Source organism: Protopterus annectens, chromosome 6.part0 (assembly GCF_019279795.1).
Source record: "Protopterus annectens isolate FY-2018-M chromosome 6.part0, PAN1.0, whole genome shotgun sequence".
NCBI classification, from domain to species: domain Eukaryota; kingdom Metazoa; phylum Chordata; order Ceratodontiformes; family Protopteridae; genus Protopterus; species Protopterus annectens.
Window position 1 is genome coordinate 387,802,639 of NC_056737.1, and position 25,848 is coordinate 387,828,486.

At 39.1% G+C, this 25,848-nt stretch overlaps 1 protein-coding gene across 7 annotated transcripts in view; it reads right to left on the reverse strand.

Annotated features, from left to right (window-relative positions):
• The window catches only part of RALGAPA1 (Ral GTPase activating protein catalytic subunit alpha 1), a 5,382,632-nt gene that overhangs the window by 1,481,386 nt on the left and 3,875,398 nt on the right, over positions 1-25,848 (reverse strand). For all 7 annotated transcript variants that reach the window (XM_044074134.1, XM_044074135.1, XM_044074129.1 and 4 more), the window contains one exon: positions 19,731-19,799. In XM_044074134.1, the coding sequence (XP_043930069.1) occupies positions 19,731-19,799 (69 nt within the window). The remainder of the gene's footprint in view (positions 1-19,730; positions 19,800-25,848) is intronic.

Sequence of the window (25,848 nt, forward strand, 5' to 3'; positions counted from 1 at the left end):
ATGAAGAAAGTAGACAAGAGTATAAGGAGATGAGGTGCATGGCAAAGAGAGAGGTGGCGAAGGCTAAGGATAAGGCGTATGAAGAGTAGTATGAAAGGTTGGACACTAAGGAGGGAGAAAAGGACCTGCACCGACTGGCTAGAAAGAGGGACTAAGCTAGTAAGGGTGAAAAGGATAATGAGGGAAATGTACTCAAGCAAGGAGAGCGTGTTGAGCAGATGGAAAGAGTACTTTGAGGGGCTGATGAATGAAGAGAATGAGAGGGAGAGAAGGTTGGGTGATGTGCGGATAGTGAATCACGAAGCGCAGTGGATTAGCAAGGAGGAAGTAAGGATAGCTATGAAGAGGATGAAGAATAGAAAGGCTGTTGGTCCAGATGACATACCTGTGGAAGCATGGAGGTGTTTAGGTGAAATGGCAGTGGAGTTTTTAACTAGATTGTTTAATGAAATCTTGGAAAGTGAGAGGATGCCTGAGGAATGGAGAAAAAGTGTTTTGGTACCGATTTTTAAGAATAAGGGTGATGTGCAGAGCTGTAGTAACTACAGAGGGATTAAACTGATTAGTCACAGCATGAAGTTATGGGAAAGAGTAGTGGAAGCTAGGTTAAGAAGAAAGGTGGTGATTAGTGATCAGCAGTATGGTATCATGCCAGGAAAGAGCACTACAGATGCGATGTTTGCTCTGAGAGTGTTGATGGAGAAGTACAGAAAAGGTCAAAAGGAGTTGCATTGTGACTTTGTGGACTTCAAGAAAGCATATGACACTGTGCCTAAAGAGTTGTGGTATTGTATGAGGAAGTCAGGAGTGTCAGAGAAGTATGTAAGAGTGGTACAGGATATGTACAAGGGTAGTGTGACAGTGGTGAGGTCTGCGGTGGGAGTGACGGATGCGTTTAAGGTGGAGGTGGGATTACATCAAGGATCAGCTCTGAGTCATTTCTTATTTGCAATGGTGATGGACAGGTTGACAGACGAGATCAGACAGGAGTTCCCGTAGACTATGATGTTTGCAGATGACATTGTGATCTGAAGTGAGAGTAGGGAATAGGTGGATGACACCCTGGAGTGGTGCAGATATGCTCTAGAGAGAAGAGGAATGAAGGTCAGCAGGACTAAGACATAATATGTGTGTGTGAATGAGAGGGAGGAAAGAGGAATGGTGAGGATGCAGGGAGTAAAGGCGGAGAAGGTGGATGAGTTTAAATACTTGGGATCAACAGTTCAGAGTAATGGTGAGTGTGGAAGAGAAGTGAAGAGGAGAGTACAGGCAGGATGGAGTGGATGGAGAAGAGTGTCAGGAGTGTTTTGTGACAGACGAGTATCAGTAAGTGTGAAAGGGAAGGTCTACAAGAGGGTAGTGAGATCAGCTATGTTATATGGGTTGGAGACAGTGGCATTGACAAAAAGGCAGGAGTCAGAGCTTAACGTGGCAGAGTTGAAGATGTTAACATTTGCACTGGGTGTGGTGAGGATGGACAGGATTAGGAATACATTTATTAGAGGGTCAGCCCAGGTTGGAAGGTTTGGAGACAAAGCCAGAAAGGCAAGATTACGTTGGTTTGGACATGTGCTGAGGAGGGATGCAGAGTATATTGGGAAAAAGATGCTAAGGACGACGCTGCCAGGTAACTGGAAAAAAGGAAGGCCTAAGATAAGGTTTATGGATGTGGTGAGAGTGGACATGTAGGTGGTTGGTGTGACAGAGCAAGATACAGAGGACAGGAAGAAATGGAAACAGTTGATCCGCTGTGGTGACCCCTAACGGGAGCAGGCGAAAGAAGAAGATGGTAATCAAGAAAAGTTGGTTTGCTTTTAGATGATATTATTTTGTACCTGATAAGGACATATCAGTGTGTTGTGGAAGATTCTGAAGCAGTTTCAAGTTTTCTGGGGATATAAAATGATTGAAGACAAAACAAAGGCTATAGTTGAAAACTATGCAACTGCACATTAATTAGTTCAACAATACCCATATTTATGGAGATACTATAAAATTAATTATTTAGAAGTATGGGGTACAAAAAAGATCCTGTTAAGACGTGCAATTTCATCACACTTTATCTTTTAGTTAAACTCTACATAACCAAAAATTTGGCTTGATCGCACTAGGTTGTCTTGGAAAGGCGTCAGAACCATGGTAATTAAATATATAACCTCCCAAAAGCTTATTATTAGAAGTACTAATAAAAGCATTTACTTCCAGAAACTGTCATTTCCTCCAGAAACTACCCTCTTTGAACATATTTTCAATGATTAGATAACTGATGGTAAAGAATATTACACTATTTAGACTTTACCTCTCTATTTCTTTCCTCTCTTTCTCTATCCTTTGGTCCAAGGATATAGTTGATGGTTTTTCCTTTCCTAATCCTCTTATAAAATCAATATGATGATTATTACATTATTTTTTACTCATATAAGCTCAGATTATATTATTCCTTAATTTATCAATGTAGTCAAGCAGCACAATTGTTATATTTTGTATATAGTTACTTGTTTTAAGTTTTATTCTTATGTTTGATTTTGATACTCTCTGCCTTTATATTGGACATGTCAAAACTGCAATGTATATGATTTGTATCCCTTGCAAAAATAATAAATTTCTATTGGGAAAAAAAAGGATCCTGTTATGACAGCTAAGGATATGAGGGAAAAGAATAAACAAAACACAATCCAAAGACTGAAAACATTTGTGGATATGGATATCAAGTTAAGCAGTGACAATGTTTTAGTCCCTTCAGTTTTATATGCAAGTCAGGCATATTTTTATCAACCAGAAGACAAGTTGTGGACAGTAATTAATAAAGAGTTGGAGGGGATTTTATCTGGGAGGGGGAAGAGGGCAAGACTCAAGTGGGATAAGTTTACCCTTCCTGTAGAACAAGCTGGCTTAGGAATCCCTAATTTAAAGGGATATTTCAGAGCTACACAGTTAAGGCTTATACACATAACAAACAAAAAGCTATAACTCAAAATGGAAAGGGATGCTGAAGTGGTCGGGGGATTCAAGAAATAAGGAGCGAGTCAGATTTTACATAGATTCTTCAGGAGAACAACAACAGACATACAGCATACTATATTCATAAAGAGCAGAAAGTATTCTAAGAACTAAGCCAACACAAGAATGGAGAGATTCTGCTGTTAGGGATTACTGCAATTAGGGGTACAGAGAATAGGAAATAGGGGGCTGGAATTTACTGGAGAAAGCTGACAAAAGAACCAAAGTATTAGGACCAAATAACTAAAGAACGAAGGGTAACAGAATGGGAAGAGGCCAAGAAGACATCTGGACTACAGGTTAGAGACTACCTTCCCTACTGGGGATCGCAATGTCAAGAATATAAGCAAACAGAAAGGGATTGGGAAATTCTAAGTGACAGACCTGCTCTGGTACAGTTTTAGAACAGAAGCTACTGTTAATAAGGGATAATTAGTAGGGCATATAAAATGTTGCACAATAGGTACAGGAATCAATGACAGCAGTTTAAAAAGGATTGGGAAAGAAAGACTAGATAAGCAATTCACAAGAAAACAATGGGAGGGCATGTGTATGGCTGCAAAATACACAACAAAGTCTAGAAGATTTAGGATTTTTCCTTGGAAGTGTTTGCATAGGTATTGTCATACCTCAAGCAGACTACAAAGAAATTTTCCTCAGGTAGATGGTAAAAGCTGAAGGTGAGATAGGGAAGAAAGAGGTAACTGGGAACATATGTTTTGGGAGTGTAAGGAGTTGCCAGACTTTACAAATTTCCTTCAGAGTACTATGTCACAAATATTGGGTGAGGAAATGGATTTAACCAAGGAAATGATTTTTTTTAGCTGAGATACAGGATCTGAATGGCCTAGACAATTGTAATTAAGTTTAATTCTGGTGGCTGCCAAAAAAAAGCACATACTAAAAAATGGAAACTGTGGTCTAACCCAACTGTATTTGAAGTAGTGAACACTGTAACAAAAGATAAAAGAAGTGTAAGTGGGATCTTTAAAAAAGGATATAAGCAAATTACACAGAAAATTGGAAAATGTTGAACAACACATGCAGAATAATGTTTTGGTAGAGTAGTGAAGTTTAAGGGAAGGAAGGAAATGAGCAATTCATGCAATGCTGCATTCATGACAATTGCATAAAATAATGTATGCAATGTATCTTTGTAACTTTGAACGTGTTAACATGGCTTGTTTTCTTTTACATACATGTATGTTTATGTCTTAACTGATAATTCAATAAATGTGTTAAAAAATTATGCCAGATACGGTATTCTTTTATAGAAAGATGGATTCTGTGTTTCATCAAGTATAGTAATACATAAGGATCAAGTTGTCTAAATGGGGTGTAGAGCACTTGGAATATCACTGCTGTCTGACAAGAACAGGTTTTAGAGTTTGATTTTCATCTGGGATGTCTCTGTGTACAGTATGAATATTCTCCCTGCATATGGGCGTGCCTTCATTGAAGGTTGGGCGTCGAGCTGGCACCTCGGAGTTTCATAAAAATCTACTGCCAATCATTAGCAGACCGGAGTTCCATTGTGGCGACCCCTTACTGGGAAAAAGCTGAAAGACAAACATCTGTGTTTTCTGTACTGCTGATTTTCCTCATCACCTCTCAAAGGTTTGTAGTAGATGAAATAACATTCTCCAACTTACCCATAGGAGTGTGTGTGTATGTATTCAGTGAAAGACCAGCACCCTGTCGGGAACAGATGTTAATGTCCTCTGTCCACTGGCTGTCAAGATCAGTCTCCAACATCCCTGCAACTCTATAAAGGATAAAATGGGTTACTGGAAAAATGAATGGAATGGAAAATGGAATGTCTCAGACAACTGCATCTCCAAGAAAGTTGTCATGGTCAAATATACTCCAGGGATGGTGCTATGAACACGACAATTTTAAAAAAAAAAAGTTCTAAAATTAATAAACTAAGTGATGCTCCAAAATTAAAATACTATGATGGGAATAAGCAAGTTTAGCTATAAGCAGATGCCTCTCTCAAACTGGTACAGGAGTTGTGATCCTAAAGTGAAAAGACTAGCTGTGTAAAAATCAAAGTGTATTTTTAATGCTCAAAATAAATATGCTCTACAAAAAGAACTGTTAACAGCACATCAATAAGAGAAAGTCCACGGGTATGTCTACGGTAAAGAAGCTCAAGTAAAAACAGACCACAATTTTTTTATTAAACACATACAAAAATACCTTGCACAAGACAGCTTCTAGACTACAGAGCACGTTACTAAATATACAGGAACATGACCTGAAGGTTACAGGCATATTAAGCAAGTAACTATGAACATGCCGAGTACAACAAAATCACCAGAGATGCATGAAGAACTGTTAGAAGAACTACAGACTCTTTTGGTAACATTGCATTTACCAATGACAGAATAAAAGGTAAAAATATCAGAGATGTAGTAACAGACTTGGAAATATAGCTGCTGTAAAACATTACAATTAAAGGTAGGCTTAATCAAAAAATCATTAGTAATAAATACAATATAGTCTTATTTTTCTTTTAGTGAAGAAAGAAGTTGTGCTGCTCATGGTTTAACTCACTTACGTCGACAGCGCCATGTGTGAACTGTCTTACCCATGCATACAGTGCTATCTCTAAAATCAGAATCTCCTTCTCACACCTACAGCCCAATGCAGTGCACCCTACTAAAAAGCATTCCCCACAACTAAGCAGCTACAGATAGACAATCATGATAGCTGACTCCGATTATTCTGCGTCCTTAGCTGCATGTAATAAAAATATTAAAAAATAATAATAATCAAAAAATAAAGAGGGAAAACATATTTTTTGTTGTGTGTGAAATGCACTAAATGGTTGCTTTCCTGGGAACCATATGCAAATATGCTGCATCCAATTCCAAAAGACTCTAGTTCTGGTGGCACAGTGCCAGTCCCCCCCCCCCCCAAAAAAAACCCACTTTAATTTGCATTTATGCAAGACAGATTTCTTCCCTTTTCTAACTGTGCCACTCTACTGTCTATTTCCAGCCACTCAACCAACAGCTATAGCAAGCATGATGTCATGAGAATACTAGCTAACTGGATTTTCAGATGTCTGTGCAGCCCCAGACAGAACTGATTGAAAGCGGTAAACACAGTCCGGTTTCTTTTGGCTAATGTATGGTCAGAAAGAAGGTATGGGGCTGCACAGTGGGGCTGTGCAGTCCTGTTTGCCCGTTTTACTTATCTATGTAAAAAGCCAATAAAGTGACAGGTTTTGCATTGATGTACATTTTACGAGCAATTAGTAGTATAAAACTTTAATGCTTGGCATTATAGACAGGAAAGGATTAGGAAACGGGAGTGTTTTTTTACTCTTGCCGGCATCAGGTTTACTCAGATTAATTTAAAAAGTTAGACAGATTTTTGCATCAGCATGCATTTTAGAGCAATTAAAAAGCATGAAGCTCTAAAGTCTAGCAATATTCATTCAAAGTAATCCTCAGAGTTACCAGAAAATCAAAATGCTTACAAAGGGCATGACATAAATATGAGGCTGAATCATGGACATTCTGCAAAACGAGGTACATTATTCTGCATGTCCTGCAGTGGCTATTTAAGGATAAGCTATAGCTTCCGTGCAAATTACAACTTCTCAATTTATTTCCTCCCTTAACATGTCATTAAAATAGTGAGTGAGAATGTTTGTGCACAACAGTATGTGTGTACAAGATACCTCTCAAATGTACCTAATGTTTCAGAATATCCTTGATTTTGCTTCATATGTTTTGTCCATTTCTAATACAGTTTGTGGCTTTCTAGCAAATTAAGGATTGTAGTTACTAAATAACGGCAGGGTCAGTTATCTGAGTTTTATATTTTGAATACCTCAGGAAATACATGCTAATGCAACACCTATCATTCTAGCAACTTTATAAGGCTATCACAGCAGTAGCTAATATCTGTGTCTGATTAGGGGGCCTTTGACCTTTTTTTGTTTTTCAGCTTTGCACTTGACTCTTGAGCTAAGAGGTTGTGAGCAAATGTATATCAATTAACAGTGATCATAAATACATTACTGAGGCCATTATTTATTCATTTGATTGTGTGTGTGTGTGTGTGTATAAACATTTACTTATTAATTTGGTCACAATCTGCCATATGAAGTGTACACTGTCAGTAAAGCGGTTGTAAATATTTGGCACATTTGAATGTTTGTGGGACTACATAAGTGTCTTGACATTAGCAAACTATAATATGCATTTATTGAGCTATTGTATCACCCAAACAACGTATCATACACTGCCCCAGTGCCTGTCTTTGATTGCTAGGTCTACCGATCCCTCCTATCTCCATCAGACAGCATTGTGTGGTTCTTTCCATGGTCTTCACCAAGGAAATCCACTGCATGAGTTGTCTTGTGTGTACAACTGTCCCTCCCTCTCACCACTTCAGAATGGCATGACCATCCTACCTGCTTGCACCATTAAGCAGCCAAGATGATATTCACTCTCAGGTCAACTGGGCCATAGTCAGGGATTTACTCCTCTATGCCATCAGTACAGGACAAGGCTGTTACTGCTTTTCATGGGGTTTGTGGGTACCAAGTTGTGTGCACGGAGAAGGAACAGACTACATTTTAGAGGTAGTCTCCACAATGGACATTTTTGGCAAGTTGTTTTACTGTTAGAAACTAGCATAAAAAATGTTGCTTTGTCGGCATGCCAGTCGCAACTCTGAAATGTCTTGTTTGTTGGTGTGCTCATTTTGTCTCTTACATTAAATTCCATGTCACACATGTAGGCAACACAAGTTTCTACACTACTGCTGTGGGTACACAGAGCAGCATTTCATGGCCTCTGGCAGCACAAAGGTCTGCAATGGTTCATGATTCAGTTTACACAGTTGTTGAGAGAGATTATGACTTGCTTTCATTAAAAATTATGAATATACACTATTAATATTTCTATTACATACTACTATATATCATCAAATGAAACAGTAAATAATGCTGGATAACTCTGCACTAATAGTTGGGGTCTAACTGCTATCATTTCATAAAGATTCATTCTTTGTTTACCAATAAAAATGAATCAATATATTTATGATAATGTCTTAGGCAGTGCCTACCTGGAAGTACTGTGGAACAGCATTTTATAGACTAAGTCAGTACATATTTTAGGAATGTCTTAAAAAGGGAATTAGATGGTCAGTAATTGAGGTGAACTTTAATTTGCTTTCATTCAAAATTGTGAACATGTACACTTTGTAGTTTCAAATAAAAGCTTTCATACTGCTGGGAACCTTCACACTGCTTCCTGATGTGTAACTATCACAATTTTGCAGATATTTACAGTTGTTTAGCAATAAATGTGATAGTATAAATATTATATTTCATGTAAAATATCTTGGGTAGTGTCCATATAGTAATATGGTGGAACAGGATTTCACAGGGCAGCTTACAACACAGGTACGTTAATAGCCATTGACCAAAATACACTGGTCAGTAAGTGAGAACACAGGATTTCTTTTTACGCCGATGTATGAATATAGTACAGTTTTGTACCTACCATAAATGTAGATGTTCGAGTGTAAACACTGCTGCAGTCATTACACTAGGGTTATCCTGCCATCAGGTGGTTCCCCAGTCGGCCTGAGTTCCAAAGTCTTGGTCCGGCGTCGGTTGCTGTCGCCTCCTCCCTGACGTCAGTGCGACAGCGGTATATAAGCTGCAGCCGACCCCATTTTCTTCAGTTTTTCTTGCCCCAGATGTCAGGTGCCCCCAAATAGGTAGGCAATTCAAATTGCTAGTAAAGTATACATAAGAAAAGCAAACAACAACTTTCAGTTACCAGCAAATACTCCCCATAGACAGTGAAGGGTAGAAGACATAGGTACGTACCAACAAGTAAGAGGGGAAGGAGGGAGGGTAACCTGAACTGCAGCAGTGTTTACACTCGAACATTTACATTTATGGTAGGTACAAAACTGTACTATGTTCATCGTGTTACACTGCTGCAGTCATTACACTTGGGTGGAATCCCAAAGCTGAGGTAGGGTGGCTGGTTCTACAAGGCATTAGGGGTGGCCACAAGGCCCTGCAGCACAGCAGTGGCAAAGCCAGCTCTGGATTTGGAGTATAAAGGCAAATGGTAATGCTTGGTGAAGGTATGCACAGAACTCCATGTTGCTGCTTCCAAAATATCCTTGGTAGGTACTCTTCTAAGGTAGGCAGTTGAAGTGGCTGTTACCCTGGTGGAGTGAGATCTAATGCTGCTAGGTACCGGTTTCCTATGGTGTATATAGCAGAAACGTATACAATGTCCTATCCATTTTGAAATAGTCTGTTTTGAAATGTCTTTTCCCTGTGCTCCTGCAGCATATGCTACCAATAATTGCTCAGATTTTCTGAGAGCTTTGGTTTTGTCCAAGTAGAAGCGTAACTGCCTGTGAATGTCCAAAGAATACAGTAGTCTCTCCCCTTTATTCTGTGGTTTTGGATAAAAAATTGGCAAGTGAATAGTTTGGTTTAGAGCCACACTTGATACCACCTTTGGCATAGACGTAGGGTTAGATCTTAAAGACACCCTGTCCTGGTGGAAAATGAGGAAAGGTTCCACTGCCATTAGTGCCTGTAATTCTAAAACTCTTTGTGCTGATGTTATTGCCAGTAGCAGAGCAATTTTCCAAGAGATATATTTTAATTCCGCTGTGTTAGCTGGCTCAAAAGGAGGTAAAGTTAATTTTTCCAAAACAAATTTGAGGTCCCAAGTTGGAGTAGGTGCTCTACGGGGCGGTCTTATGTTTTTAGCCCCTCTGAGGTACTGTTTTAGCAAAGGATTAGATTGGTGGATCCGTACTGTAATGAGCAGAAATAGCAGAGGCGTGGATCTTGATGGATGAAAAGGGGAGGCTCTTGTCCAGCATCTCAGTTAAATATTGTAGTATCTGAGGAATGTTTGGGACAAGAGGGTCAAGGCTGTGAGCCTGGTTACAGGCACAGAATCTCTTCCATTCATCCGAATAGGCTTCCCTGGTACTAGGCTTTCTGGCCTCCAAAATGACATCCATAACAGCTTTGGTGAGAGGCACTGCTTGCTTGACTAAGGAATTTTCCATGCAGCTAGGTTTACCGTCTTTAGCTGGCTGTGAAGTATCTGATTGTTGTGCTGAGTCAGCAGATGTGGGATTTGAGGCAAAATCCAGGGTGGTTCTTGCGCTAAGTTCTTTAAGATTGGGTACCAGTGCTGGCGTGGCCAGTCTGGTGCAATCAGGATCATCTTTGGCTCCTCTTGCCTGGCTTTTATGAGTATCTTTGGAAGGAGAGGTAGAGGAGGGAAAACGTATACTTGAAGGTTTTTCCAGCTGCATGAGAGGGCATCCACTTTTCATGCTTGTGGATGGTAACTCCTTGTGAGGAATTTCTGTAGCTGGCAATTCATTGGGGATGCAAACAGATCTATGTCCGGGCTCCACCATTTCTGTGTTATCATTCTGAACATTTGTGGATTAAATTCCCATTCGTGGGGATTCATGGTGTTTCTGCTTAAGTCGTCTGCCAGCGTGTTTTTCTCTCCTGACAGGAATTGTGCTTGCAGATGAACTCGGTAGTCTAGAGCTGTGTTCCACAATGTCATGGCTTGTCTGCAGAGGGGGTAGGAGTGTGTGCCCCCTTGCTTATGTACCACATAACTGTGGTGTTGTCTGCCTTTAGTAATAGTTGTCCTGGATGCAGCAAGTCCTTGAAAGCTATAAGGGCATTTTGTACAGCTAGCATCTCTTTTTGATCGATGTGAAGATGCCTCTGTTCTGCGGGCCACTCACCCTGAATACATTTTCCTGCCATGTGTGCTCCCCAGGCGTAAATCGATGCATCTGTTGTCAGTTTTTGCCTGGCTGTGGGTTGAGTGAAAGGCTGTCCCTTGTTGAGGTGACAAGCTTGAGCCCAACATCGAAACTCCTGTTGAAGGCAAGGAATTAGTGGCATAACGGTTTCCAAACTTTAACAGTATTGAGACCATACACTCTTTAGGTACCATTGTAGTTTCCTCATATGCAGTCTGGCATATGGAATTAGTAGTATGCAGGATGCCATGTAATCCAATGCCTGCAGAATTTTTCTTGCAGGGAGTTGGGTCTTTGTTGCCATCAATTGAAAGTATTGAGTCAGTTGTCCTTTCTTGTCCGGCGTGAGATAAGCCATCTGGGCCGTTGTGTTCAAGCTGGCACCCAGGAATATTATCTCTTGTGAGGGCACTAGTTTTGATTTCTTTTCGTTTACTGTGTACCCCAGGCAACTTAATAACTTTTTTACGAATGCCAGATGCTTTAGAAGAATGTCCTTGCTCTCTGCTTGAATCAGGCAGTCGTCCAGGTACGGATAAATTTGAATTCCTTTCTGTCTGCAAAATGCAATTACTGGTGCCAGGCACTTTGTGAAGACCCTGGGCGCAGTAGCTAAGCCAAAGGGCAGTGCAGAGAATTGATAGTGCATTGAACCAGCTATGAATCGGAGGTTTTTTCTGCAGTTTTGTCTGATAGGGACATGCAGGTATGCCTCCTTGAGGTCCAAGGTCACGAACCAAGCTTTCTTGCCCAGCATGGGAAGAAGCTGCTGTAGTGTCAACATTTTGAATTTTGGAACATCCAGGTAAGTGTTTAGAGAAGAAAGATCCAGAATGGGCCTCTAGGCTTTGTCCTTTCTGGGAACCAGAAAGAGTCTTGAGTAAAATCCTTGTCCTTGCTCCTGTGGTGGTACCTTTTGAATAGCTCTCATGTCCATGAGTGCTGTAATTTGTTTTTGAGCCTCTGCCCATTGATTTGGTGGTAGATTTGGCATTCCTTTTAACCTTGGCAGAGTGTGAAAGTGGAACCTGTAACCTTGAGATACAATGTTGAGAACCCATTTGTCTTTGGTGATCCAATGCCAATTGTGATAGAAAAGTGCCAGTTTTCCTCCTAAGGGGGCTGCTAAGAGAGAGCTGCTTGGCAGCTGTAGTGGGAAGTCATTGAGGCTGCTTTTTATATGGTTAGGGCCTGTCTTCCCCTTCCTTCTGGCCTGGTGCACCCCATTGTCGAGGCCTGTAAAGACCTTGTGGTTGACCTCTACCTCTTGGACGTCTGTATCTGCCCCTTTAAGGTCTGTCTGTAACTGGAAAGGACCAATTCTTTGTTGGCCAATTTCTGCTAAATTGAGGAGGCTGAACCTGTAAGAAATCCTTCACCGTTTGCATAGATTTTGCCTTATCCTCCATCTTCTTTAATACCTCTTCTGCTTTAACTACAAATAACACATCCCGCTGCAAAGGTGCATCCACTAATTTTGCTTTAACATGATCTGGTAACGTATGTTCTTTTAACCAAGCATGCCTTCTAATGACAGAGCCTGTAACTGCTGCTCTACAGGAGGCCTCTAAAGAATCAAAACCACATTGCAAAGTATGTTTTCCCACTTGTTCAGCTGCATGCAATAAATCCTGCATTTCTTTAAAATTAGGAGGATCTGAATCTGGAAGCATTTTTTGTTTCAAATGAGACATCAAAAATTGCTGATATATTAGCATGTGAAACTGGCAATTTAAGGCTCTCATTGCTAAAGTTGCAGACGTATATACTTTCTTTTCCCATCTGTCTAATGCTCTGGAATCTCTGTCAGAGGGAACTGGGTTTTTTGCTGATGAGGCCTTAATCCCTTTGGGTCCCTGAGAAATAGATTCAGGGTCAGCAACAGGGCTTTTATACAGAAATTTGTGAGAGTCAGGGACTCTGTAATATAGGTCAGGTTTAACTGGGGCTGGAGGTAAGGAGTCAGGATTTAAGCTGGATTCAGTATACACATCATCCACAATATCTAACACTGGCGGAATAGCAAGGGGTCTGTGTTGAGGTAATAAAAGGAAGTCTCTGAGCCTTTTCTTGGATTCTGAGTAATCCTGGCCTTCCCAATGGAAATGTTCCCTCATGGTATGTAAGGTTTCCCCAAAGGAGTAGTCCTCAGGCGGAGAGGCTGATGGAACCGATTCCTCAGCATCAGAATCCTCATAAGGGGTTAAAGAATATCCTAGGTCTGAGGATGAATCTGAAGAAATGGACACCTGGTCGGACGAGTCATAGTCTGCATCCTGTCTGGGCCTTTTATCAGGAGGGGGATGGGACCCCCTGATCAGGGTGATCAGGTCTTCGGCCATTTTGAGCATTTGTTTCTTAGGCATGGAGGCCTGTCCTGGAGAATACTGTATTTGTTTCTTTGTTTTTAAGGGAGGCTTAGACTTAGCAGAGGGTTTAATGCTTAACTGAGTAGGTCTGAAAACATCCTCTGAAGCTGTGGATTGCTCAGCTACTTCGGTTCCCTCTGAAGGGTTAGTTTCAGTAGGCTGAAAAATTTGAGCGTCCGAAGGCCCAGCCAGCTCCACGTGGGAGTCGGAGGCAGCCTGTGGTTCTGCAGAAGCGGTTGTCAGGGGCTGCGAAGGCGCCTCGCTGAAAAACGGCAACCGGCCTAGAAGAGGCCTCGTCGTCAGTTTTGGGCCTCGGATGCCTGTCCTCGTCTTTGTGCTTTTTATGTATTCTGGTCGTCGGAAGTTCCAACGAAATGGTGTAATTGAATTTTCTGCCCAAATAATGTCGGGCAAAATTAAACCGACGTTTAATAGTGCGCTTGTTAAACCTAGCACAAAACCAACAAACAACCAGTGACGTCGTGGTCTGGGCCTAGGCATGGGATACAATAGGAATGGAAATCCTTATGAGGTATTTGCTTCCCACAAGAAATACAGTTATTCATTTTTACTGACATTGGTCTGAGGCAAGAAAAGGTTTCCGCAACAGGGTACTTAGCTTTGTAGGACTTCGGTTCTGGATTCGGAATGAAAATCTCAGGAGTCGGCCGAACTGCTTTTGCTTTGGGCACCGCGCGGCAAGAAAGACTGAAGAAAATGGTGTTGGCTGCATCTTATATACCCCTGTCGCTCTGACGTCAGGGAGGAGGTGACGGCAACCGACGCCGGACCAAGACTTTGGAACTCAGGCCGACTGGGGAACCGCCTGACGGCAGGATAACCCTAGTGTAATGACTGTAGCAGTGTAACACGATGAACATATGCTATTATTTATGTTAATAATGACAAATACAGAGCATATATAGGTTCACAGACAAGTACTAAGCAAGGTCCCTTGCAGGCTATTTTAAGCCTAGCCAATTTCCCTTTTTGTTGTCAAAATAACCTATCCATTTGATTATAGATTGGTTTTACCCATCTCATGGTCGATAATTATATATTATCCCTAATGAGAATAACTGGATTATACCATAGAATATCTGAGGGGACCATGCATGGGATAAACTATTTAGGAGCTGCTTCTATCCATTAGTAGCACAGGGAGTAATCCTGGGGAAAATTTTCTGTTTCACATCCACAGATCAAAGTTGCACTTGAAAATGGACAGGGATGATCTTTGTTTTACGTGGATGAGCAGTCTGTCAGCAGAGTTATTCCTCTGTGAAATGTACCTCTCTCTCCAAACTATTCTTTTGATATTGTTCCTAATGCCTCTTGACTTAGTGATGTGCAGTAAATCCATCAATAATGGATCACAGGATGCCTTGCATGCCAGAAACAGGTCACCTCTTAGCAGTCTGTAGGATACCAACTATAGTGTCAGGGCTTTGAGCTGGTCCATGTAGGACATGTTGCTTAGGCCTTGTACCTTTTTAGTCTATGTGATTACTCGGTCTCAAATGAAAGCTTGCATATGCTGCAAAAGTTGTCACTGATACATGCTTTCAAACTGCTACCAATCTGCAGATACAGTGGATATAAAAAGTTTACACACCCCTGTTAAAATGGCAGGTTTTTGTGATATAAAAAAAAAAATGAGACAACAGTAAATCATTTCAAAACTTTTCTCACATTTAATGTGACCTATGACCTGTACAATTCAATTGAAAAACAAACAAATCTGTTAGGGGAAAAATATAATAAATAAAAAACGTACAATACGCTGGTTGCATAAGTGCGCACACCCTTAAACTATACTTTGTTGTGTGTGCACACCCTTAAACTAATACATTGTTGAAGCACCTTTTGATTTAATTACATCATTCAGTCTTCTTGGGTACACACCTGCCATCAATTCAAGAGACTCTGATTAACTGCAAATAAAGTTCAGCTGTCCTAGTAGGATTTTCCTGACATTTACTCAGTTGCCTGCTACAGCAAATGCCATGGTTAACAGAGAGCTTACAAAGCATCAAAGAGATTTTATTGTTGAAAGGTATTAGTCAGCTGAAGAGCACAAAAAATTTTCCACAGTATTGGATATACCATGGAACATCGTGAAGGCAGTCATCAAAAAGTGGAGAAAATATGGGACAACAGTGATGTTACAAAGAACTGGATGTCCCTCCAAAACTGATGAAAAGATGAGACAAAAACGGGTAAGGGATGCTGCCAAAAGACCTGCAGCAACACCGCAGGAGCTGCAGGAATTTCTGGCAAGTACTGGTTGTGTACTACACGTGACAACAATCTCCCGTATTCTCTACATGTCTGGCCTATGGGGTAAGGGCTGCAAGATGGAAGCCTTTTCTTACACAGAACAAATCCAGGCCCTAGCTACCAAAAGCATGTGGGGAAATGTGTTACTGTCTGATGAGACCAAAGTTGAACTTTCTGGCCACAATTCCAAAAGGTACATTTGGTGCAAAAACAACACTTCGCATCCCCAAAAGAATACCATCCCCACAGTGAAGCATGGTGCTGGCAGTTTCATGCTTTGAGGTTGCTTTTCTTCAGCTGCAACTGGGGCTTTAGTCAAAGTGAACAGTTCCAGTTACTTTTGGCCCAAAACCTTCACGCGTCTGCTAGAAAGCTGAAGATGAAGAAGAATTTCACCTTTCAACACAATGACCCCAAGCATACATCCAAATCAACAAAATAGTGGCTTCACTAGAAGAAAATTCAAGTTTTGGAGTGGCTCAGCCAGAGCCCAAACGTAAATCCAATAGACAGTCTGTGGGGTGACCTGAAGAGGGCTGTGCACAAGAGATGCCCTCGCAATCTAACAGATTTAGAGTGCTTTTGCAAGGAAGACCGGGCAAATACTGCCAAGTCAAGATGTGCCATGCTGATAGACTCCTACCCAAGGAGACTGGATGCTGTAATTAAATCAAAAGGTGCTTCAACAAAGTATTAGCTTAAGGGTGTGCACACTTATGCAACCAGTGTATTGTACGTTTTTTATATTTTTTTCCCCTAACAGATTTGTTTGTTTTTCAATTGAATTTTACAGGTTACAGGTCACATTAGAAGTGGGAAAAGTTTTGAAATGATTTACTGTGGTCTCATTTTTTATATCACAAAAACCTGGCATTTTAACAAGGGTGTGTACATTTTTTATATCCGCTGTATTTACACTTGTTTAGTAATAAAATATGAAGATACTAATAAATATTTCTGTAAATATCTTGGGCATTATCCACCTGGATCCATTGAGAAACAGCATTTCATGTACCCAGTCACCAAAGAGGTCAGGAATAGATCCTCAGATAATTAGGACACTCAGTACCAGAGAAAACATTAGTCATTCCCTGGAATATTATGAATTTAAGCTATATGCAACAATTATAACAACTTAACCAAAAGGTGTTTATAAGGTGCTTCATAGCATCAAATGAAACCAGACACAATGCCGTAACTGTGTACTGAAAACTGATGTCTAAATAGCACTGTTTTGCAGATATTTACATTTATTTGACCACTTAATATGCAAAAATGCATTCAAATAATTATGCAAATATCTCAAAAAATGAAAACTACATTGCAGTAAACTGAAGACTACCTTTGCATAAACAAAAGTCACTTTTATAGTTGGGGTCGAACGACAGTGGTTACAGATATGTTAATAGTTTGTATGATTACAACAATAACATTTACATAATTCCCAATTACATGCTCAATATAAGATCACCACTATGTCTGTGTCACATATTAATATCACTATTGTGAAGAGGAGTGCGTGTTGAAGAATCTTCTTAGTTTAACTTTTTTCAACTTTCTCAAGCAGGTTGAAAAATGCATTCTCATAATTTTAGCTCAGGCAAAAGCTGTCCAGAAAGGAAATCTGCAGGTGTCAGGAGGTGTAAATTTCCAATCAAGCTAGGTGCCAATGACTTATCGTTTAAGGGGTGGTACCTAGTGAAGCAATTCCCAAAAAGCTGAGGAAAAAAATATATACAGTTTTTGCCAGGAATTTCAGCACAAGCAAAAAAATAAGTGCAACTGCAAAGGTATAATATAACAACAATCCTAACAAACACTATCAGTTCCAGGTCATCCAATGAAATGAATGGTTATTGATTTGTTCCATTACAATAAGCCATGGAAAAAAAATCAAAGCATCAGGAAAAACGTACAATAAATGCATTAAGGTCTAAGGTGATAAGTGGTGATGTCATATCAGACAACAGTCCACAATGTATATATAAAAAATCAGGAATTCAGGCATACAACATGTAGTCTGCATTATGCTCTGTCGAAAGAAGAGAAAACTTCATAAACAGTGAAGACTGTCATCAGAAAGAGCTGCAACAAAAGCTAAGAGGACACCACCTAAAATACAGAAACACTCTCCTGCAGGGACTCATTGACCCAACAGTTCATCTTCGACAGAAGACTGATAAGCATAGCTGCCTAATCTAGATATACTTGTGATACCTAAAAATCAACACAAAATTAAATACTGAAAAAAAAATCAGCAGCGACAGAAATACTGCTATGAAAAAAATGCAGAAGACTGCCAAATTTACAAGGTGGAGATGAAGTGAAAATTCAGGACATCCACAACCTAAAGCTAATGTTGCTGATAAAGCACCTGAAATAAAACCATTTTATTACCCCTATACTGTTTGCCATATTGTACGCTATAAATGTATAGTAATATTTTATACCCATACATTCCACGTCATCTACCATGACAGAGAAGCAGGCCCTATAAAAAGTTCTGGAACAAGAACATTTGTCCATCTACCTACTTAACTGAATAAGGGACTCGAAACTGTAACAGAGCACTTTTATTCTTCTCATGGGGAGCATATCAGAGGGTGTGTCTCCTAGATTTGCTAACCAAAGTGATTCTATCTGAACAAATCCTTGGTACTCTGAATCTCATTAGTCCTGTCACCCTCTGGGTCATAGGTGGGATACCACACCTGACACAAGCTTTCTGGATTACCTCTGCTCTGGAAGTCAGGATAGATGATCAGATATCCACACGCAGGAACATTCCAGCATGCTACATATGCAACTTCAACACTGATCCTCATGATCCTCATGATGAAGTATTTTACAACATATACTAAAATTCAAATGTAAAATGGAGCCTAAAAAGAAAAAGATAAACCTTAAAACCTACCATTTTTTCACAGACTCAGAAAAGCAACTAGTCATGTAATTTACATGGACTGTTTCATACAACCAAAGTAGCTCAATACTAATGATTTCCTATTGTACAAAAATATCCCAAACTGGAAGCTTCACTGATTTGTCTGACTTAACTCATTACACTTTCCATATCTGGTACCAAAAGTAGTTCCTACTGAGGAAGGACTTCACCATATATTATTACTCTAAGCTAATTTATATATTCATTCATTTTCTAACACATATGTCAGCTTATCTCAGCAATTATATTCACTCCATCTAATTCTGGAACTAATGCATATATGAGGAAGTGGGGGGATTTTTTTATTATTATATAAAGCCTTAAGTATAGATGTTTATGGAAAAAATTGTAAGCACATGAGCAACAACAGTTAACTCTCTGCTCACATGCAAACGTTCAGTGCATCACTACTGAATAAAGTAGCCTTGCTTTCTACCTTTTCAGACAGTTATAAAGAACATGTCTTAACCGAAGACGACAGGCTCTAAATGGAAAAAGTAATGTATGATGTATAATATTAATATACTTCAGAAAGGAAAAAAAATAAGAGAATCTGAAGAAAGTTGTCAAATACATGTAGTTAATTCACAGTGTTGTCACTGGGATGAAAAAAAAAAACAAGAGCTATACCTTGTATGGCTATGTCTTCATTGCTGCATTAGTCAAAATAAAATACAATTCCAGCTTTCCTGAAGAAGAAGGGTAGAGAACACAAACCAAAGAATATTTTGTATGTAATGACTTTTACCAGAAAGATGACATGCATCATCTAAAAACGGTGATGAGGAGGATGAACACCTTGTCCCTTCAAACCCTCCACACAGGTGTGGGATCATAACAGCTTACAGCAAAAGACAGGCTGACAATGCAAAAACATTACAAGCAGGGTTCGAAACTAAAGTAGCTCAAATGACAGGCTGGCATTTCTTTCATTCAGTCTTGAACAGAGGCCACAAACGGAATGTTAGTAATACTTAAGTGTTTTAAGAATTAATTACTAAGGGCAAATACCTAATGAAGGCTTCAAACATACCAAGAGACATGCATAAGCACTGAAAAACTAGAAAGTTTACTAATTTAATAAACATGAAACATTGCCCTGCCACTGAATGACACTAACTAGATGATAATACAGGCTCCTAAGACATGGCCAAACCAATGACAACTTGTTAAGCTAAGAAATGCCACCATGCTTGAATAATTTTGATGGTCACAAGTTACAACTCATGGGCAACATTCCTTGAAAACAAAGTACATTGATATCTGCTAACACTGCCAAAACTATCAATGCATGCTTACCTGGTCTTTATTAAATGAGATATTGAAATACTTACTCTTTTATCTTGCTCATACGGGGACTTTTCTGCACTGGGAAGAAGATGAGTGACGGTAGCTATTAATATCTGTAACAACAAAACAATTAACAGACTATACATGTAAAAATACCAGCAAACGTAATGGTTCATTCCACTCTAAAGTTGGTTTGTCTGACATCCACACTGGGTATGCATGAATGACAACATACAACTGACCAAATTGTGGAATACATTTCTGTACAAAAGTTTATAACTGCAGTCAATACTGGAACAATATTAACAAAGACAACAACCTCTTTTAGATAAAAATCATAAAGTGATTTCATAGTCTAGTCACATAACTGCTTTCATAATGCTGACAGATGTATCATTTTCTTGGAACAATCTTTGAAACTGCTTTTCCTGAAATCATTTCTGGAACATTCGAATTCAGCATTTTCAATTTATCTAGTACTTTTTATTTTCCAAACCCTGCATGAAACAAGTAGTGCAAATGATTCACCATTGATCAAATGGTCTCCTGTATTATTTTTTATTGGTTTCCCACTCTAATTAGCTAATCAACACGGTGTGCAATGACCAGTAATAACTGAGAAAGCTAATGATGAAAAAGACATGTTGCTTCTTTCATTAACAGCTTAAGAAAAACCCTGCTGAAGCTAGTCAGTGACAAAGATAATGAAATAAAGATTGATGCTTGTGTCACACACACAGCCTATTTATATCTCTACACATTGAAATGAAATTGTTCTCATAACAAAAGGCACAGAATAGCCTAGAAAGTTACTCACCTCTGTAAACCAATTTTCCAAGAGATTTTCTGCAGAGCCACAAAAACAGTGTCAAGTCCAAGATGTGTAACACACAGCAGAATGTTAAAGTACTGATCTTTCACCAAGCTTCAGGTTCCAAAAGCAAATTTAATGCAAACGTAGATGCAGGCATAAAATAATTCAACAGAGCCTGAATACACATAACACTGACAAACATACCAGTCTGTAGTCACCTCTAGGGCATTAGACATAGTCGTTGCTCTTAGGCTCAGTGGGAAGTTGTGCTGGCTGCCCTAAATGCAAATGAAGTGTGACTGATAGAAAACATCTGTGCTTAGGTGCACTAGTTTAAGTAGAATAAGAAGATCATAAGCAAATGAAGGTAGAATAATAAGTAAATGAGATGCACGTAGAATACCTGCGACTTATGCTAAGAACCCTTCCTGCCTTATTGCAATTCATAGTCACCTTTTTAAACGCTTCTGTCCTTGAGCTGAAGGGCTAGAGAAATCGTAGTCATGCCATTTCTATCTGCTTTGCAGTTGTATGATGTATGTTTGCTGCTACCTTACCTACTTCCTGTACTCAAAAGCCAAGACAGGTAAGATCAAAGCAATTTTTGGCACATCCGCACATTTCCAATAAGTCAGCAATAGAGATTATGCCTTTTTGTAAGAGTACCAGTGGTCACTGTGTGTCCAGAGATGAGGGATAACACAACTGACAGTTACAATGGAAGGCTGGAGTGTTGAGAATATGTGGTATAAGACATTTTCCTGGCTGTAGTGTTATATCTAGAAGAAATGCCCCTCAGTAGTCTATGCAGTCTGACTGTTAGGTGGAACTTGTCTTTTTCTTTCTTTCCTTTGGTATTCTTTGCTATGTTTTCTTCATATTCCAAAAGAAAGTGATGCAGTAGCCTTTTTTTTTGCAAATGGACTACCGTGTGAGCACTGCTCTTCTGTAACTGATTCTGAAAGGTGTCATACACAATGACCCTACTTCTCATACACAACAGTACTGTCAGCCAATACTTAATTCAAAACCAAAGCTGTTTCTGCCTGTTTTGGAACCTCAATGTTTCCCTTATGCCCTCAGAACATCTATAAGGATGCAATTCTTCTCATGACTGAAGATGTCTCTCCTGTGTCTCCTGCTGTTACATCATGCACTCTTGACACACATAGAGCGCAGTAAAAAAAAGGAACTTTATACAGTCCCCCATCTTGTCATTCATAAGTGTAAAAAAGCATTAAATGTCACGTCTTACCAATAAGTAATGACACTGCCCAAAAAATGGCAATAAATTATGGCAATTCCTACCTTAAATCAACTCATTTCTGCTTGCCCCGGTTATTCAAAAATTATTTTAGTTCAGTGTTGCATTACAATGGCAACAAGAAAATGTAGGCACAGTCTAAAATGGAAGGCTAAGGAGAACTGCCATAAGCTGGGGATGTTACACTGAGTTACTATGCAAAGCTCAGACACACTGTGCTTTATGAATCACACTGTAGCACAGGTGCATTTGGCTCACCATACATACAGTTTCCTCCATATATGGCTAAACTTCACTAAACACAACTTACGACAACTTGAATATGTGAACATGTTGTGGGCTTTTTTTGTAAAAGGCTGCACTCTGCCATAACTGGTAAGGTTTGCTGTCTCTTACTGACTTACATACAGATGTAGCTCCAGTCTCTTACTGATTTACATACAGATATAGCTCCACTCCTTACCAGTTACCCTTGAGCTTCTGTGAACTACAGGAGTATGAAAACTTCCCCTAGTCTTGCTTTATCCTAGTGTTCTTTTCTTTCCACTGCATTAATAAATGAAGTAAAATAAAATAAAATAAAAAAAAGTACACACATACACTTGCTGCTTACTGTGTGTATGTGCAGGCAAGTGCGGGCATTACTGGGTGAAGTAATGGAGAAAAGTTGCAGATAAAAAATGGTGACTTGTGAGCAGAGTGAAATGCCAGTCAGCCAATTACAAAACAGATGTCTATTTATTTATTTACTTATTAACTTACGTTTGTTTACCAGGATAGTGTGAGTGACGGAGCATTTTCAGTGGAGGCCCAGGAAGAAAAGCTCCAGTACAAGTCAAAAAGTTATTACAAAAATTATACAGTGAACAATAATTGGATTTCATGCAACAAATAAAATATTTACAGAACAAAGAATTTTACACAGAAAAATATTTAGAAGCTTTTACAAAAACAGTGAACTATATTAGAAGCTCTTACAAGATGGTGAGTATTTTCAGGAACTGATAAGAAAACATATAAAAGGTAGACTTTGTGGGGACTTCCAAGATGGCTGCACACTGAGGAAGAAATTTCTAGCCCTCCCAGTGTGAAAAAAGAAACTCAGCAGAGAAGGCCAGTAGACTTGTGTTTATGGGTAAATTTCAGTAACTGGCTAGTAAGTACACTGCCTGGATGCCAGGAATAAATAAATACAGAAGAACTGGAAAAAATCAGCTACAAAAAGTGAGGAAAAAATACTGACTGAGGAGAGTTCTGCAGCTGTTCAGCAAAAAGCAAAGCAACCTTCAGACATGACGTCCAGTAACCTACAGGAAGATACAAGACAACTGCATACAGACCTAGTTAAAATAAACAAAACACAATCATTAGCGGACCGGAGTTCCGCTGTGGCGACCCCTAACCAGGAAAAGCCGTAAGACACAAACAAACTGATGGGAGTATATCAACACAAAAACAAAAGGCAGGAAAAAATGGAAGAAGTTTTAAACAGATATTCAGATGAGATGCTAAAGCTGCAAAAATCAAAGATCAAAATACAGAAAAGGCTGGTTGAATATGAGACTGCTCAGAAAGAGATGTTTCAAAAAATAACAGAATTAGAGCACGGAGCACATAGGGAAACCTGAGATTTTCACCTATACCAGAGAAGCACTGCATTAATTTTAGGAAAGCACAAATAAGAAACTTGACTGGTATTCCACAGCAGAAGTTGTTAGATGAAAGGACACATCATGTATCTGCTCCAAATCTGCCTTTAAAAAAGCAACCTAGACCTTTAATAGTAATGATGCAATTCTACCAGCAGAAGAAGTTATTTCTAACAAAACTGTAGCAGAAAGACAAAGTACTAAAAGTGGGAGACAGCAGAGTGTTTGTGCAGAATGATTACTCATTGTACACCAGACAGAAGAGGAGCAAATTTATGCCACCATTCAGGGAATGTCGAGATGGAAGTGTGAGATTCAAACTGCTGTACCCAGCTGTCTTCAAAGTAATTCCTCCCTGGAGGGACAAAATCATTTTTTTGCTGAAGTACATCTAAGGAGGGAAATACAAACAGTTTCCAACAAGAAGTAAGGTGTGAAACAGGAAGATATTCTGATTCCTGTTCCTCTGGTAATAAAGACCACAGAGGGACTGTACCTGGGAAATCTTTTCAAAATTTTCAAAGCAAAATGTTGGAGAGAAGGAAGGGAGCACAAGTGTTGACTACAAGAATCAAGAGTACATTCAAAATGAAGCAGAGACAGGATTTCGGAGATGAACAGTAATAAAATAAGTAACTTAATATGGGATTACAATGCAGTAATTATATTTATGAAATATGACAGAACAAGAAAATCTAGAAATATTGGACTTTTTTCAGAGTTTGTTGGACTTATGAGGACTCAAAAGCATATACCCTACTTCATGTTATTAATATTCAGAAAAGTGCTTTGGGGAGGGCAAGAACAGGGAGAAAGTTAACTAAGTAAAGATTTTCTTTTTTAAATAGTACCAATTCTGTGGCATGTGGTTTTATTTACATGCTATAAAGTTTTTTCAGCTATTTATAAGTGTAATGGGGATTGCAAACTGGTGCTGCTACCCTTTCTTTTCTTTCTCCCTCTTCTTGCTCGCTTTTAAGAAATATAGGCACTGCAGTGTATAAAAAAGCACGATAAAAGAGAGACTAATGCGCTTTCTCTCATTCTTGCAAGGGGAAATGACTGGATTAAAGACCTTAGATTGATTTATTAACACATTTTAAGACAGCACAAGTAAATGAAAAAGAATACTGAATATTATCAGGCTTTTTTTATAGCAAATACATGTAAGCTCATTAACACTTCTGCTGCTGGTCTTCATGTTTCCGTGAAACAATCTGATAAACAGAAACTGACTTCCTGGTTCTCATATCTCCATTGAGACAATCTGATAGAGAAAAACTGGCTACAATCTGGTAGAGAGTGAATGGCTGAGGGGGGAAATAAGACAAACCAAGAGATAATGTTGTCTGAAAGCATTCAGGGGTGTTCCTAAAGTAGATAATGTTCTCTGAAAAAATTCAGAGGCTTTCCCAATGTAGATAATGTTCTCCGAAAACATTCAGGGGTTTTCCCAACTAGGAAAGCTATAAAGATAAGACAAAACCAATCAGCACTTAGTAGAAGCACAGGCTGCACCATGCATCTTAGCATGAATGACCTTCCTTTCGTGTTAACTGAAGTCTGAGTGTGGCTTTCAGTTTGGGACTTTTGTTCCTATTAGGAGGGTAAAACATCAATATTTGAAGGTGTACTTAGTTTTGTGTGTTAGTATTAAATTAACAGGCTTTAGGGGGGCATTTACTTATTTTATTTATACATACAAAATAAATAAAAAACTAGACATTTAACAAGAAAGGTGTTATACATAAAAGGTGGAAATAACTTTTTAATACAATGATGCTTTCTTTAATGTCTTTAAATGTAAATAGCCTCACAGATAAATGCAAACAAGAAATAGTAGTGAACTATATTAAAAAACATGCAGAGTGCAAATAGCTATGTTGCAGGAGACACACACACAAAGAACTGAATATATGAATTTGATAAAGAAAGGTTTTCCGGATGGTTATTCAGCAGAATACCTGGGACAAAAGAAAAGAGGCGTACATATATTAACTGCAAGAGGAGCTCCAACAGTGATAGTAGAAGATAAAAATGAAAACAATGGCAGAATTGTAGTGCTAAGGGGCTACTGGCAAGGGAGGAGGATTCCACTGGCATGTATTAACATTCCATCTGAAACTGTTGTAATGGTGCTTAAGAAAATTCTGAGAGAAATAATCAGTTTTTTTGCAAGGAACATTACTTATAGGTGGGGACTGGAACTTGATTTGCAGCAGTGAGGATGTGTCTGGGGAACCCAGAAGGGAAATATAACAAAAGAGGGTAGATATTTGAAGAAATTTAGGAAAATATTTGGCATGGAAGATGTGAATTCAGTAACAGGAGTTAGGAGTGAATTTACATATTACTCCCCATGATATAAAAACTGGACTAGGCTAGACAGAATTTACATTTCACATGAACATGTGTATTTAACTGAAGAGCTTGAT